The sequence below is a fragment of the Medicago sativa genome, chromosome 6 (assembly GCF_051527215.1).
Source record: "Medicago sativa cultivar Bolivia chromosome 6, Bolivia_mono, whole genome shotgun sequence".
Lineage (NCBI taxonomy): Eukaryota > Viridiplantae > Streptophyta > Magnoliopsida > Fabales > Fabaceae > Medicago > Medicago sativa.
This window is the reverse complement of record NC_140754.1, coordinates 8,890,206-8,904,989: the sequence shown is the minus strand read 5'-3', so window position 1 is coordinate 8,904,989 and position 14,784 is coordinate 8,890,206. Positions and strand designations below refer to the sequence as shown.

At 31.5% G+C, this 14,784-nt stretch overlaps 1 protein-coding gene and 1 pseudogene across 1 annotated transcript; one reads left to right on the top strand and one right to left on the bottom strand.

Moving 5' to 3' along the window:
* The first annotated feature begins 4,078 nt into the window (after positions 1-4,078).
* LOC146912580 (uncharacterized) lies at positions 4,079-5,962 on the top strand. The gene is made up of 5 exons (XM_085720752.1): positions 4,079-4,109; positions 4,250-4,347; positions 4,431-4,568; positions 4,813-4,867; positions 5,558-5,962. The coding sequence occupies exons 1-5, from the start codon at positions 4,079-4,081 to the stop codon at positions 5,638-5,640; spliced, it is 405 nt and encodes a 134-aa protein (XP_085576878.1). The 3' UTR covers positions 5,641-5,962.
* A 5,494-nt stretch (positions 5,963-11,456) lies between these two features.
* LOC146912579 (putative F-box protein At5g55150) lies at positions 11,457-13,313 on the bottom strand (annotated as a pseudogene).
* Between the last annotated feature and the right edge of the window lie 1,471 nt (positions 13,314-14,784).

Sequence of the window (14,784 nt, the reverse complement as noted above, 5' to 3'; positions counted from 1 at the left end):
TGAGGATGTTGGTTGGGAAATTGATTTGGGTGTTGATAATTGTTGGGATTTTGGTAGCTAAACGGGTAATCAGAAAAATTTTGGGTGTTGAATTGATTGTTATTGGGATCCATTTCACTAATCAAAGACTAAAACTTCAAAAGAAAAGCTAATAATAAGATTAAGAGAGTGAAAAACTTGATTTTTTTTCTGTGTCCAAATCAAATGATCCAAGTCTCTATTTATAGAGAAAAAAAAATCACGAATTTTGGTAAAAAAAAATATTTGCAATGATATAATTGAGTCCAAATTATTAAGAAGATAAAAATCCAAGCAGCCAATCGTAGCAAGCCACGTGTCACAACTTTTATCCATTTCTCTTTCTCTCTCCGCGTTGCCTGTCACTCACTCTCCCTGTCGGCGCGTGAGATGCACGCGCCTGTTTAGGCCACTCGCGTCGCGCCACATGTCTGTTCGGGCCAGGCATTCAACTTGTTGAATATCTTCACCATCTCTTTCCTCCAACTCACTTTCAACACCCCCCACTCCAATGGTTAAACATGTTGAATGGCACATTCAATAGGCCATTGCACTTGGTCTAAAAACAAACGTTAAGGAGTGTTTGACACTTTTTGTGTTTTCTGATCCTATTTATTATCAATCACCACATTGCTCATTTTGCATTGAATGCCTATAAGTAGCCAAAAAAAAGCATTTGCACTAACATGTTCCTAACTAATACTCTTCAAAAATATTCTTACAATATGAAAAATCAATATTTAATAAATCTATACACTAATGACAAGTCAATAATATTTTTACACAACATATACATATTAATTATACTCTCTTGCTAAAAAAAATAAGGCTTAATAGCAGTTTTTGTCCCCTAACTTTCACGAAGTTGCGATTTTGGCCCTAAGAAAAAAAACCTCAAAACCGCCCCCCAAGTTTTGCAACTGTAGCAGTTTTGGCCCCCCAAGGCAAAATAAAAAATAAAAAAAATAACACGTGGCATATTTATGCTGACTTGCCTTAATGGTTTTGAATATGTTTCCCCTTTTCTTATAATATCTGTTGTTCTTCGTTGTTTTGAATCCGTTTCTTCTTTTGCTTTTAATTTATCTTGGCTTTCTGACCTTGGTTCGCCTTTTTGGCGTTAATTCTTCACGACATTTTGGCCTTATTTTGCTTGTGTCGCTATGTCTTCTTGATCTTGTGGGTCTTAGTTCTTCTGTTTTTGCTTTTGTAACTTCGTTTTGATAGCTTTATTTTTCATAGCTTTTGCTTTTGTATCTTTATTTTTTGTGACTTCGTGCTTTTTGTTGAAAAAGGTTCTTTTTCAACATGAAGAAGAAGAGTTCTAGGATAGTAGGATGCCTTGTTAAAAACCTGCAAAATAAATCTGAATGGTCGAGAAAGGTTAGAATAACTCTGTGTTTCATCTTCAAGCTCTTAATAGCGGGGTTGTTGCTTCTACATTTCATTATGGCGTGTGGTTTGGTGAGTTCTTCCTTTTTTTTAATCTTGTCCTTAGCGGGCTTGTTTGCCTCCCAAACTTTATTTATCTAAAATATAATGTTGCTTCCGAACTTCCAAAATAAAGGAGTCTTAATCATACTCAATCTTATTTAATGAGAACTAATTACTCGTTGTCTTCTCTTATTAACTCGCCCATATTTTCTACTCCCCTTCCTTTTCTTTTCATTCTCTTATTAGATTTGAAATAACCTTCTTACTTGATTATTTTGTGCTTTTAATCCTTTTATTTCTTCTATTAGATTGGAACTAAGTCTTCCTACTACTTTTCTTAAATGGAAATTCACTACTTCCTTATTAGATTTAAACTAACTCGCCCACTTCGTTCTTTTTATTTTATACTCCTTCTTTTTCACCTACTAACTTGAATTTTAACTTGTGTGGTATTTTATTTTTTATGTCTTTACTTCCTCCTATGAAGTTGGAACTAAGTCTCATGCTCAATTTTATTCTTCCACGTGGGTCTGGCACTATTAATCAATTATTTATTTTTTACTATACAGTTAGTACAGTTCGCAAAGTACATGGTACATGAAAGGGGATCCCAGGAAAGAGAGGTGGGTCACTTAGACCTCTTAAATACCAAGACTTTCCTCACCATAATCCCTCATATGTGACCTTTTTACAATACTAACACTTTACTTTAGCCACGGGGTGCCTAGAGTAGTCTTTCTTCTATTAACTTGGTCCTACCTCTTGTGTTTCACTCATCTTTTTTTTTTTATTAAATTGTAACTAAATCGCAAAGCGAGAATTAAGATCAAGTGAAGCAAGTTAAGTTTAAATCTAATTGTCCATAAGACTGATTGTCCACAGATTATGTATATACACCGAAAAACAATTGCAAAATGAACAAAATAGATAAGAGCCTTCGAAAAAGCATGAGGAATTAAGTTGGTAAGTAATGTTTTACATACCAACTCTATGCGTAAAAATATATTAAAGATACATTTTTTATGCACATTAAAATTGTAAAATTGAACGAAATTGTGATTGATTTATTTTTGCTATGTATATTCGGATTGCTTCACAAAATATATTAAAAAGAATTTTTATTAGATGTGTAAATGTATTGAATGAAAATTCTTCTTAAAATAAAAAAGTGTAAATATATTTTCTCAAAATATATTCTGTGAGAAATTTTGTTCAAATCTAAAAGTGTAAATATATTTTCTCAAAATATATTGGGCGAGAAATTTTCTTCAATGTCTAAAAGTGTAAATATATTTTCTCAAAATATATTGGGCGAGAAATTTTCTTCAATGTCTAAAAGTGTACATATTCTTCCTTCAAAAAAAAAGTGTAAATATATTGGGCGAAAATTTTTCTTCAAATCTAAAAGTGTAAATATATTTTCTCAAAATATAATGGGCAATAAATTTTGTTCAAATCAAATAGTATATTTATATTTTCTCAAAATATGTTTGGAAATAAATTTTCTTCAAATCAAATAGTGTGTGTGTGTGTGTATATCTTATATCTTATATCTTATATAATAAAGCTTAACCCCTAAAGCCATTTCTAACCCTAATTTTTTCCCCCCATTTCTCCCTCCACTTTTCTGAGCCATTGGATCTTGCATATTTAGGCGCCATTCAATTTTAGCCATTGATCATCTTACTTAATTAATGTCAGCCGAATTTTGTTATCAAGTTTGCTATAATTTTGTCCATCCGAATCTTTATTATTTTTTTTTGAATTCCTATCCTCCTTTTTTTTATTCCTATCCTCCTTTTTTTTTCGAATTCTTATTTTTTTTTAATTCCTATCCTCCTTTTTTTTTTTATTCCTATCCTCCTTTTGGCCGGCCGAATCCTTATTATTTTTTTTTTGAATTCCTATCCTCTTTTTTTTTTTATTCCTATCATTCTTTTTTTAAGCAAATATTTTCTACACTTTTAGGATTGCAATTATTTAACATAACAAATTCCATCTAAAAAAATGCATCGCACCAATTTTATTCCTATCCTCCTGCCTTTTTTTTATGAAGCAAATATTTTCTACCCTAATCTATTTATCTATAAAAGTTAACCCGAAAGCTTATTTTAGCTCTAATTTTAACCTAAACCCTATTGCTGAAATTTACTGTTTTAACCCTAAAGCTTAATTCCGATTTGTTTAACCCTATTAACCCTATTTTTTTCAAGCCAAAAATCGTATTGTTCCTAATCGTTTCCTACTAAACAGATAAACATAAAAAAAATCACTCCTATTAACAAATTGTTCCTATCCACTCCTATTAACAAAATATTATTAACAATAAAAACAACAAATCTGTTGCATATCCACTCTTATCTGTCGCTACAGTCCTTCTTAACAAATTCCACTCCCATTTATATGTTGCATATCCACTCCTATTTTTTTGACAATACAGATCGCTCCAACCTTTATTAACAAAATTAACAAAATTTTCTTGCATTAATTTCGGTCATTCCTGCCAACTACCCACTGATCCATTAAACATTTAATGTGGCCTTCCATATCTCTCCATGCAGCAAGTGAATTTGAATTCCACGAGAAGTCTCTCCAACTCCCCAATTCGTTGTGTACACATGTCACCATGATTCAAATTCATTTTGTCTATGAGTCCGGTATAAATAGTGTCGTGCACATACCTTTGTGTTACAGTTAATCTTAATTGATTTCCATACAATTTCTGTTCTGATCAATCTAATCATGTTTCATTGAATATATTTGGTTCTAATCAGTTGCTTGGTGTTTTTTTGTGCAGCTCCTTTGAATCTAAATCCAGTCATTGATTTTGACAAAATTGTGAATGAATTACGACTTCAATACAAAAGGATTTGCATTCAGTTTCATGTTAGGGATGTAAGAATGCAACAGTGTCATTTTTTTTCCTGTGCTGGACTTGAATCAATGTGGTAACAATTTGTTATTCTCTTTTTATGCAGGGCGCTAGAAGGCCTACTCAAGGAGCAGCAAGGATGATCTTTAATTTCCTGTTTTCTGTATCACTCAGTTTCTTAAGGTTGTACCAGCGCCGCTCCTCCTGTTTACCTCGCCGTCGTCTTGAATATTTTGTCGTTGAGGTACTTTTCTCTCATCATTTTTATTCATGTGCAATTCCTTTTCTTTTGAGGATAGTTGGTTTATCTTCAATTGTTGACCTTTTTCTTAATGTGTATCTGAATGGCTAAAATGGATTATTGATTCGTTCGAGGTACAAATTGTTTTCTTAATTTGCTTTGGAATAGTGAGTTTTAGGACTGTTCTTCATCGACAACATGGTTTGGGCTACAATTACACTGATGTTGTCCCTCCTCACTATTGCAGATTCAAGTGTGTATTGTCTTTAATATTCATCCAAATTCCCTCCTCTACAAATTATGTAAGTTGAATCATCTTTCATTTTCATTTTTTATTTTGTTTTATGGGTTTGATTAGAAACAGTTTAATAATCTTTTTTGGGGATTTTTACCAAAAAAAATCTTCAACAATGATTGATAAGGAGGATAATACTTCAGAGCCTTTTGATGCAGAGACAAAAAGTTGGGTATATTGTGTTATTTGAAGCCATCTGAACTATATAAAATTATAAATAGGATTTCACCTTTAATTTATCCCATCAACCTATAAATAGAGTGATCACTCTTGACTCTGACATTGAGAATGACATATATAACTCCATTTTGCATATTAGTTTTAGTCCTTTTTATTTTTGAAATAATATTAGCTTTAGTCCTTGATATCTAAGTTCTTTGTATATTCCACAACATTTTTTCCCCAATATAGTGGAATTGGGGAGCCAAAAAACTATATGTAATAGCACTAATCCTCATTTGAAATATATGAATCTTTTTTTTTTTTTGCAAAAAAAGCTTAAGTGTGTTTTATTGGATGAATATGAATCTTTTGTTGTTTTTTTTATGCATAAACTTTTGATCATAAAGATAAAATAGGGTGTTGAATAAGTGTTAGGGAATATGAGATGTGTACATGTATCATTGTGTTGTTGTTTCTTACAAGTTAAAGCTGTTTCTTTTTTACTGGTATTAATTTTTTTCTTTCACATTGACAGATTCATATTGTAGCATTTCAGAAAGAGAATGTAACCAAAAAGCTTTTCAGAAAGAGAAAAGAAATAGGATACTCATAGCATGATTCTCAATGGAAGAAAGATAGTAGCAATGACCAAAAAATAGAAAGTTTACGCCACTCCACATTATTATTGTTGAGATTCTGAAATGGAAAATTCTATTGTTTAATGGTAAAAAATGGGAAATTCTTTGTATATATCTCTAAACTTAATACATATATTTAAACTTATATATAAATAATTATTCTTCTGGATTATATAATTGACTTTAAGCCTCAATGTGGAATCTCTAACAATCGGTTTAGTCATCATCCAAAAAAGTACATGGGTACCATACCACCTATAAATGGTTGTTTAAAGGGATCCTATTGTAAACTGAAAAAAGGACATCACCAATTTTACTTCAAATTTTAGTTAATATCAGTAAAATATGTGGTTTTTTTTATAGTTAACGGGTCTTGATTATTAGTTATAGTTCTACTTATTTTGATTTTCGAGATCATGCTAACATGTGTGTTAATTTTCCTTTTAAAAAAAATATTTTCCTAACTTTTGTTATCAAAAAGCAAACAAATAAGCTTAATAAATTACTCCCTCCAGTCATATTTATAAGCAAAAAATTACTTTTTAGATTCATTCAATACTTAATGTATTTGGTCAATATATAGACCAAATTCATTATTTATTCAATGAACCTAAAAAGTGCATTTTTGCTTATAAATGTGACCGGCGGGAGTATGTTTTTGGATCTGCTAAAAGTAAATAGGTGTTTTGGTAAGATTCAAATGTTATGAAGATTTTTATTTTTATTGCAACATTTATCTCTATTAATTTCTTTTGTAATTTTTAATAGTGTCAACCTGTTTTGTAATTTTAAATTTTTGACATTTCACCATCAAATAATGGCCATAACCGATGAAATCAATTTTCAATTCATTTTATTTTTTAATTTTTATATGACTTCTATTAAACTATATATGTTTACATTGTTGCGACTTATTCGTTTAACTTCTTCTTGGAAAGACCCGTGCGGTAGCACGGGTCAAGAGTCTAGTATATTGTAACATCCCAGACAAAAAAAAGTGTAAATATATTGGGCGAAAAATTTTCTTCAAATCTAAAAGTGTAAATATATTTTCTCAAAATATATTGGGCAATAAATTTTGTTCAAATCAAATAGTATATTTCTATTTTCTCAAAATATGTTTGGAAATAAATTTTCTTCAAATCAAATAGTGTGTGTGTGTGTATATATATATTGTAACATCCCAGACGACTTTAAGCATTGTCGACTGACCCTACAAACCAACACGAGTCTTTTAAGCGTGTTTTGTCCTCACTCGCACGCTTACCGGGAAACTTCCCGGTAGGTCACCCATCCAAAGACTACTCCAAGTCAAGCACGCTTAACTATGAAGTTCTTATGTAATGAGCTACCAAAAAGAAGATGCATCTTGTTGATATAGGTAGTACCTAACAATTCTTATAAGTCTTCCTTCAACCATGTAGTCCCATACCTACACGGCCTCAGTATCCCTCTCATTCCGATGTGATTCGGTTCCTCTAGAAACTGTTGGGAGCCGCTCATTGTCGTGCCTTGTGCACCGGCGATCACTCCCCTGCTCTCGTCAGCCGTGGGTGTTACATATATATTCTCAAAATATATTAAGCAAAAATTTTCTTCAAATTATTGAACAAAAAAAAAAAATTTCTTCAAATAAAATTGAGCAAAAATTTTTGCTCAATTTTATTTTGAAACAGTAAAAAGTAATTTACCCAACATTGAAACATATAGATTAAGCTTAATATAATTAAAAGATGATAGTTCCTGGCAAGGTCTTATTGCTATCACAAAAGAAAAGAACGCCCTAAATGAATGAAAGCACATGACACCGAAATACAAAACAACAAAAATATTGTCGATGAAAGTTTGAAGCAATTAAAATAACTAAAACATGACGGATGTGCAATAATCTACCGATTAAAATCAACATATAATATATATGCATATAACAATTTTTTATGAAAGGTACGTCAAAATAATCACTACGCCTTGTCCTAAGACTTGTATTTGGGGGCTGTGAACCGCCAATACCTTCCTTATGACCTAGGAGTCCTCCCAAAAGGGTCTTAGGGCCCTCCTAGAGGTCTCAACGCCCTTTAAAGGGCTCTAAGGCCTAGGGTGCGCCCCTCTGAGGGCGTCGCCTCCACCAGCTTAAATCACAAGTAATCAAGCCCATAGAGGGCTATAAATACCACCTCTGAGAGCCATCTCACGGCATGACCATTACAATACTAAACCTTAATATCGATTATTGTACTTTTGCAAGTACAAACATAAACAAAATCTATGATAAGTGATATCCATGAATAAAAATAATAATTACTATTATTTTTATCATTATCAAGTATTTAAAATTAAATACCGCAATTTGAACACTACTAATGTATGTGTTCTATTTTACATGGGAGCCTCATTCTCTATTTTTTCAATTCACATCACATTAGCTCAAAGTCTTATTGTTTAGTGTTTAATCTTCCAATATTTTCTTCTAACTTCACATCAATGTATTAACACAATGCACACACAAAAATACATACGATCCATTATTTAATTATTTTTTTCTAGTTTTTTTCTCAAATGTGTATGCACCCAAATGAAGCGCAAACCATTAATTATTTTTTTTCTTGTTTTTTCAGTTTCCGTTGTAGAGCTTCTCCTAGCACTTAGAATTCATTTTGAATTTTTAAATTATGAACAATGTAAAGTGTTTTTTTTTAAATAAATGAAGTGTTTTTGAAGTATTATATAATCATTTATCATATTGTTAATTTAATTTTCTAAAAATCATTTTATAATGTCTGTAATTTAAAAAATAAAAGTAAGCCCTCCTCTCCCATCCATCCAAACACACTCTTAAGGTCTCAAGCTCAATTTTACGTGTCAAATCTAATAAGTTAGTTTGACTTCTTAAAAAAATAAAAAATATGTAGTTGGAGAAAAAATTGAATGGTTAGTTTCTTAATAAAACAATTGGTGGATTAAAATCATGAATCAATAGATAAAATGGGTATTTAAATCTATTTATTCTACGAGGACCACCAAACTTGGCCATTACGTAATTGCATACATCATCTCCCCCAAAAAAAAAAGAATAGTTGCATCTAAAATAATATTAGTAACAAATTTTCTAACACATCTTTTAATACGGTCTTGTTTGTTGGTTAAAATTTATTAATCTACCAAATCTCTATGAAATTTATATGGATTTTAACAAATAAATGAAATTTATATGGATTTTAACAAATAAAATGTGTGATAAACTTCATATATTTTTTCATGGTTGAGGAGCACCCAACTTGGCCATCAAGTGATTCATTTCAAGTCAATGAATACATTACGTATCTTTATTTGTCGTTTTCTTCTGTTGGAAATTTCTTCAGCAGGTTTTTTTTTTGTTTTTGTCGAAAGAGATGAGATTTCATTAATAAGACGGTATAACCAATAACTCAGTTAAAACCACAAATCAAGTACAAATGAAGCTTTGGAGGATTAGCCCAAATATTACACTCTCAATACAAATAAACCCTAACACGCAAGAGAGACAATGGGACCTATCAAAGATATACCAATCCCCCAACTATAATGAAGCCACTAAATGAAAGCTAAAATAAAAAACAACAAGGCCTGAAGCAAAAGAGCTTTGACCAAGACTAATAGCATAGAAGATAAATTAAAGAAGGTACTATGATGGTGACCAAGGCAAAAATCCAATAAGCAGGAGCAGCTACGTGACAAAGAGCAAGATTCCAAAGATGCTATAGTAGCACATTGGTTTGGAGCAATCAATACAAGCGTGGCAAGCAAAAACAAAACACCATTATGCAAAGGTCACACATACAGAGGCCCACAAGGCAAAAGAAACCAAAAAAGATGCCTTCTTTAAAACTCAATCTACCACCACCAATCCAATTAAAATACATACCAGCAATCCCTGCACCAGCAATAACTACACGCCCTTTGCTTTTGTACTTTAAAGCCAAAAATTTCACTAGTTTGTATTTCAAATTTTTCACTGCTATGATCTAGGTCTGTTGCTTTTCTTTCATGTTTTGTGTTGGTAAGTTTTAATTGATGACTAAATTTAATCTTTTTATTTTGTGTTTGAGAATCAGAGCTGTTTGCATTCATTTCAAGCAAACAACTTTTTCCATTTCCAGCCTTTATCACTATCAGCAACTCCTTTGGTAGTGTGGTGTAGAAACTTGAGACATGTGATCACACACACATGTATGCTTAGGTTTATATTATGAAGATGTTTAGTTAGAGTTAGAAATTGTTGTTATTTTTTAGTTTTAATTCAAGTTTTATTAGTTTGATTAGTTTTTTATTCAAGTTTGTTTGGATTAAATCCTCCTCAAGTATAGGTAATTTGGACTCCAAAAAAAATTTCATACTAGTTTGTATTTTCTGTTGCAGCTGAGGAAAGCAGAAATGATTTTGCATTAGATTCTCTTCATTATTTCTTATTAGATTCTATTCATTGGTTAAAGCCAAAAATTTCACTATTTTGTGTTAGTTTGCATTTGTTTCAAGCAAATTACTTTCTCCATTTCCAGCTTTTGTCACCATCTCTTTCTTCTTAAAATATATTAAATAAAAAATTTCTTCAAATTATTGAGCAAAAAAAAAAATTCTTCAAATTTTCTTCAATTAAAATTGAGCAAAAATTTTTGCTCAATTTTATTTTGAAACAGTAAAAACTAATTTACCCAACATTGAAACATATAGATTAAGCTTAATATAATTAAAGGATGATAGTTCCTGGCAAGGTGTTATTGCTATCACAAAAGAAAAGAACGTCCTAAAAGAATGAAAGCACATGACACCAAAATACAAAACAACAAATATTGTCGATGAAAGAAATAGCGGTGAGTGGTCATTGTTTCTTTTCTTCAATTTTCATGGCTGGATTCTCTTCATGTGTGATGTCTTTTTTCAGTTTCCATTGTAGAGCTCTAGCATTTTTAGTTGTAGGTTTATAAAGCCTTTTTCAGTTTCCCTTCTTGTATATATAAAATAATAAATATAGCAGTGAGAGGTCATTATTTCTTATTAAATAGTAAAATATGCAGTGAAATTCATATTATGACCATATTAGTGAAATTCATCTATCATATTGCGATAGATATTGGTTTTGTGGTTTAAAGGAATAACAAAGAAATTATTGTTAGCCCATAAATCTTCCATGTATTGTTAATCAAACAATGTTAAGATGAAGAATTGTTTTTCATTCATGACATGATAATAGACAACTTTATTTTTGTTTTCTTTGAAAAGAAAGAAATGTCTATTATGGGCTTTATTTTTCTACTTTAAAGCCAAAAATTTCACTATTTTGTGTTAGATTGCATATGTTTCAAGCAAATAACTTTTTCCATTTCCAGCCTTTGTCACCATCAGCAACTTCTTTGGTAGTGTGGTGTAGAAACTTGATACATGTGATCACACACACACGTATGCTTAGGTTTCATCAGAGTTAGAAATTGTTGTTTGTTTGTTAGTTTTAGTTCAAGTTTTATTAGCCTAAAGGTAGGTCAAAAGACAAATCCTTCATGTTTATGATCTCAGTAATATTTTGAAGAAAGAAAGTAAGTTCATTGTTTGATCAAGTGACGTTTTGAGCATTCATGAGTTTATGGTGTCACTCACAATTTTATTCTACTTCAAGCTAATAATAAGAAAGCCATTTTTGCCAAGGGACATATAAGTAAAAATGTTTTACAGTATTTGTTACCTTCTACAAATTGCTATTATCAAGAGAAAGACAAATTCATATTGCAGTAATAATTAATGTAAGATCAATTACACAATACTATAGACATTCAATCAACGCAATAAATTGTAAATAATAACTAACTTTAACTGTCTCAACAATTTTTTTTCATGTTTGTTGCATAAGCTCTCAATACTAGTTAAATAAACAAATATGAAAAGACATAATCTGATCAAAATAAAACAAAGTAACATGCTTCAAGTTGAAGCTATTATTCCCACTGAAATGGTGGAAGAACCCACACCGAAGGTGGCATCCGTGTGAACCAATGTTCGAAATTGCAATGCTTACTAATGCTTCCATCTTTTACATTATAGATTTTCATATCAAATGGTCCATTAGGCTAAGGATCCGGTGCTTCTTCGAAATAATCATCAGTGTAATAAATTGAATCCTTTTGTAGATAATTAACAAAATACGAAGCCGACATAGCTAGATACAGAATCACTATCACCCACAAATAAAACATTGTCTCCCAAACTATCAAGCTTTAACATTTGTATAAGCTTACCACTTTGAAGATCCAATTCCAACTTATACACTTCGAATCTTTTAGTACCACTACTAGGCAAGTTACTATCTTCATCATCAGTGTCATCATCGGGAAAACCAATAAATTTCCTTACAAGCCACAAGTCTCCCTCCAATGATTTCACAAAATATGCTCGATGAGCAAAATCATCCCCCCATGGTGAAACAACATTAGGAATGATCTTCTCACAATCAAAAGAATCCTTCGAGTTACAAATATCAAAAGAGACAATGTTATTCCATCGTCCCGCAGCATAGACTAACCCTTTATAAAATATAACATCACTGAAGCAAAAATAGTCGTCATCAACATAAGTCCAAAACTTTTGTCCAACTTTTATGAAAGCAAGACATTTACGCATACCATAAATTGCAACTACAACAGAATCGTGAGGCCTGATTGTAGGATTTGCCGATAAAATAACCTTATGAACGTTACATTCATAATATCTAACTCTGCTATATATATCTGGCATGTAGATGGGTGGTAGAGGGATGGAAACTAGATTTTTGAAGGGATTTAGTAGGGTTATTATTGTAAGTTTGGAAATAAAATCCACCTTTGCTACCCAACCATGACTTGAACCACAAAGCCTCTTGTTATAAGGGACTGGTAACTGGAAGTGGTAAATTTTGTTGGATGAAATCCCATATAAACATCTCTTTGTTCTACACCTTCTTTTTGTGGGAATCATTAGCATAGGTAATACATTGTTTTTGATTTGGCGATTTTGATAACTAAACTTTGCGATTGAATACCAATTCTTGCATACCACGCTGAAATAAATGTGATCGATACGCTCTACTAACTTGTCAAAAATCAAACTAAGAGGAAGTGCTTCTAAATTTCCCCAATCTACTGCCTCCATTGACAAGAAATTAAAGATACTGAAAACTCAAATAGTAAGAATATTATAGGAAACAAGAAAAAGGGATTAGGTTAAAGCGTTACCAAAACACCTTCTCTTGACCAGCTTCAATCACTGGTGCCCGTAAACCCTTGAAGTTGCAAATCAAGGTTTTCTGATTTCCTAATGAAATATATTGTTGCAGTTTGGTATATTTATAGGATTTGAAATCATGAGGGTAAACTATTTTTTGGACTAAATTAGTAGCCAAATTGTTGAACTAAATCTTTTCTCAACTAAAATCATGAGGGTAAAATATTTTTTTCATAACATATATTTTCAACAAAAATAGGTCAGATACAAGCATAAAATATGCATGAAAGAGAGAAAAACATTACATACAACTATTAGTAATGATGAGAGACTTAAAATCTAGTGGTTCAAAAACTTCAGGTATGGAGGAAAGTACTAACTAGATAGAAGGAGAGATATTGGATGGAGTGGAGTGGCTTACGTTGGACAAAATCTAGTCTAGATCTAGATGTTGTTACCAAAAAATAAACAAAAATGTTTTTTTAAGCAATTTATAAAGTTTTAAAGTTTTGGATGCATCATTCCCAAATAAAATCTCACCATGTGATTTGGTGTGTTTTTTCATTTTATATTCTTTTCTTATATACCGATACGTTTTTTTTATATCATAGAGAGTTAGTTTCTTTCACTCTTTTAATTACATCTAGAAGTTCCTTTTTTTGTTTAAGTAGAAGGGAAAAAAAAGATTACATAAAAAGCAAACGAGAGGAAACAATCGTTAAACAAAGAACATTCTCTTTTATTTTTGGTTACAACAAAGAGCATTCTCACAAATACATAATACGAAAATACAAAATATGACAACACTGACTCTTAGAACACTAACACACCCAAATAAAACAACGACAATGAAGACTCTTAGAACACTAACACATCCAAATAAAACAACGACAATGAAAGTAATACATAAAACATGAAAGGAGCTTTAGAAGACAACATTGACTTATTTCTTACTACAATCTCCATTTTTCAAATGTTCATCTCTGTCAGCTTTTACCACATAAGTCCGTTTGCACTTTCTGCACTTGTATTTTCCTGGATGCATTTTCATGTGGTCTTGAAGTGTCTTCTTACTTGTCGCATTATATTCACAAACATGACAATTATATTTGTTGTCATTTCTAATGCACTCTCTACTTCCTGATGCCATACCTACCAAGAAATTACCCATGTTTTGAGTTGAAATTATGAGAGGAATGAAGATGTGAAGGAAAATGAGTTGCATGGATCATATATATATACTCACACAAAAGCATGGTTCGTGGACCAATAATTGAGTAAAAAATAATTTTTCAAGTTTTTACTCCTATGACTATACACTATCATATCTAGGGATGGCAATGGGTACCCTATAGGTAGGGTACTACTTACAGTGCTCTTCCCCATACCCGCATTTGTAAAAAATACCCGTACATGTGCCCGTACCCTCGTGGACAACAACTTCAGTGCCCTTCCCCATATCCTATGGGTACCTAAGTGCCCATACCCGCACCCATTACCCGCACTTCAACTATGAAAAGACAATAAAAACATCACAATTGAAATAAAATTATGTTCCAAATTTTTTAAAAATAACTCGTAAAATAGTACGAATCGTAGTATTTAGTCAAATAAAAAACATCTAAAATATCCCTAAAAAATTGATGTTATTGTATTAAGTAGTTTTTTGGTTTAGGTTTAGGTTTAGACTTAAATAGTTAAATAAATTAATTAATTATACACCAAAAATAAATAAACTATTTATGATATTATATAAATATGTATATGCAGGGTTGCGGGGCTGGGCAGTATGGTACCCTTACCCGTGCCCATACCCATTTAAATGTGTGGGTATTACCCGAACCCGTATCCATACCCATGAAAGCGGGGTTTTACCCTACCCATTATGGGTATTTTTTGC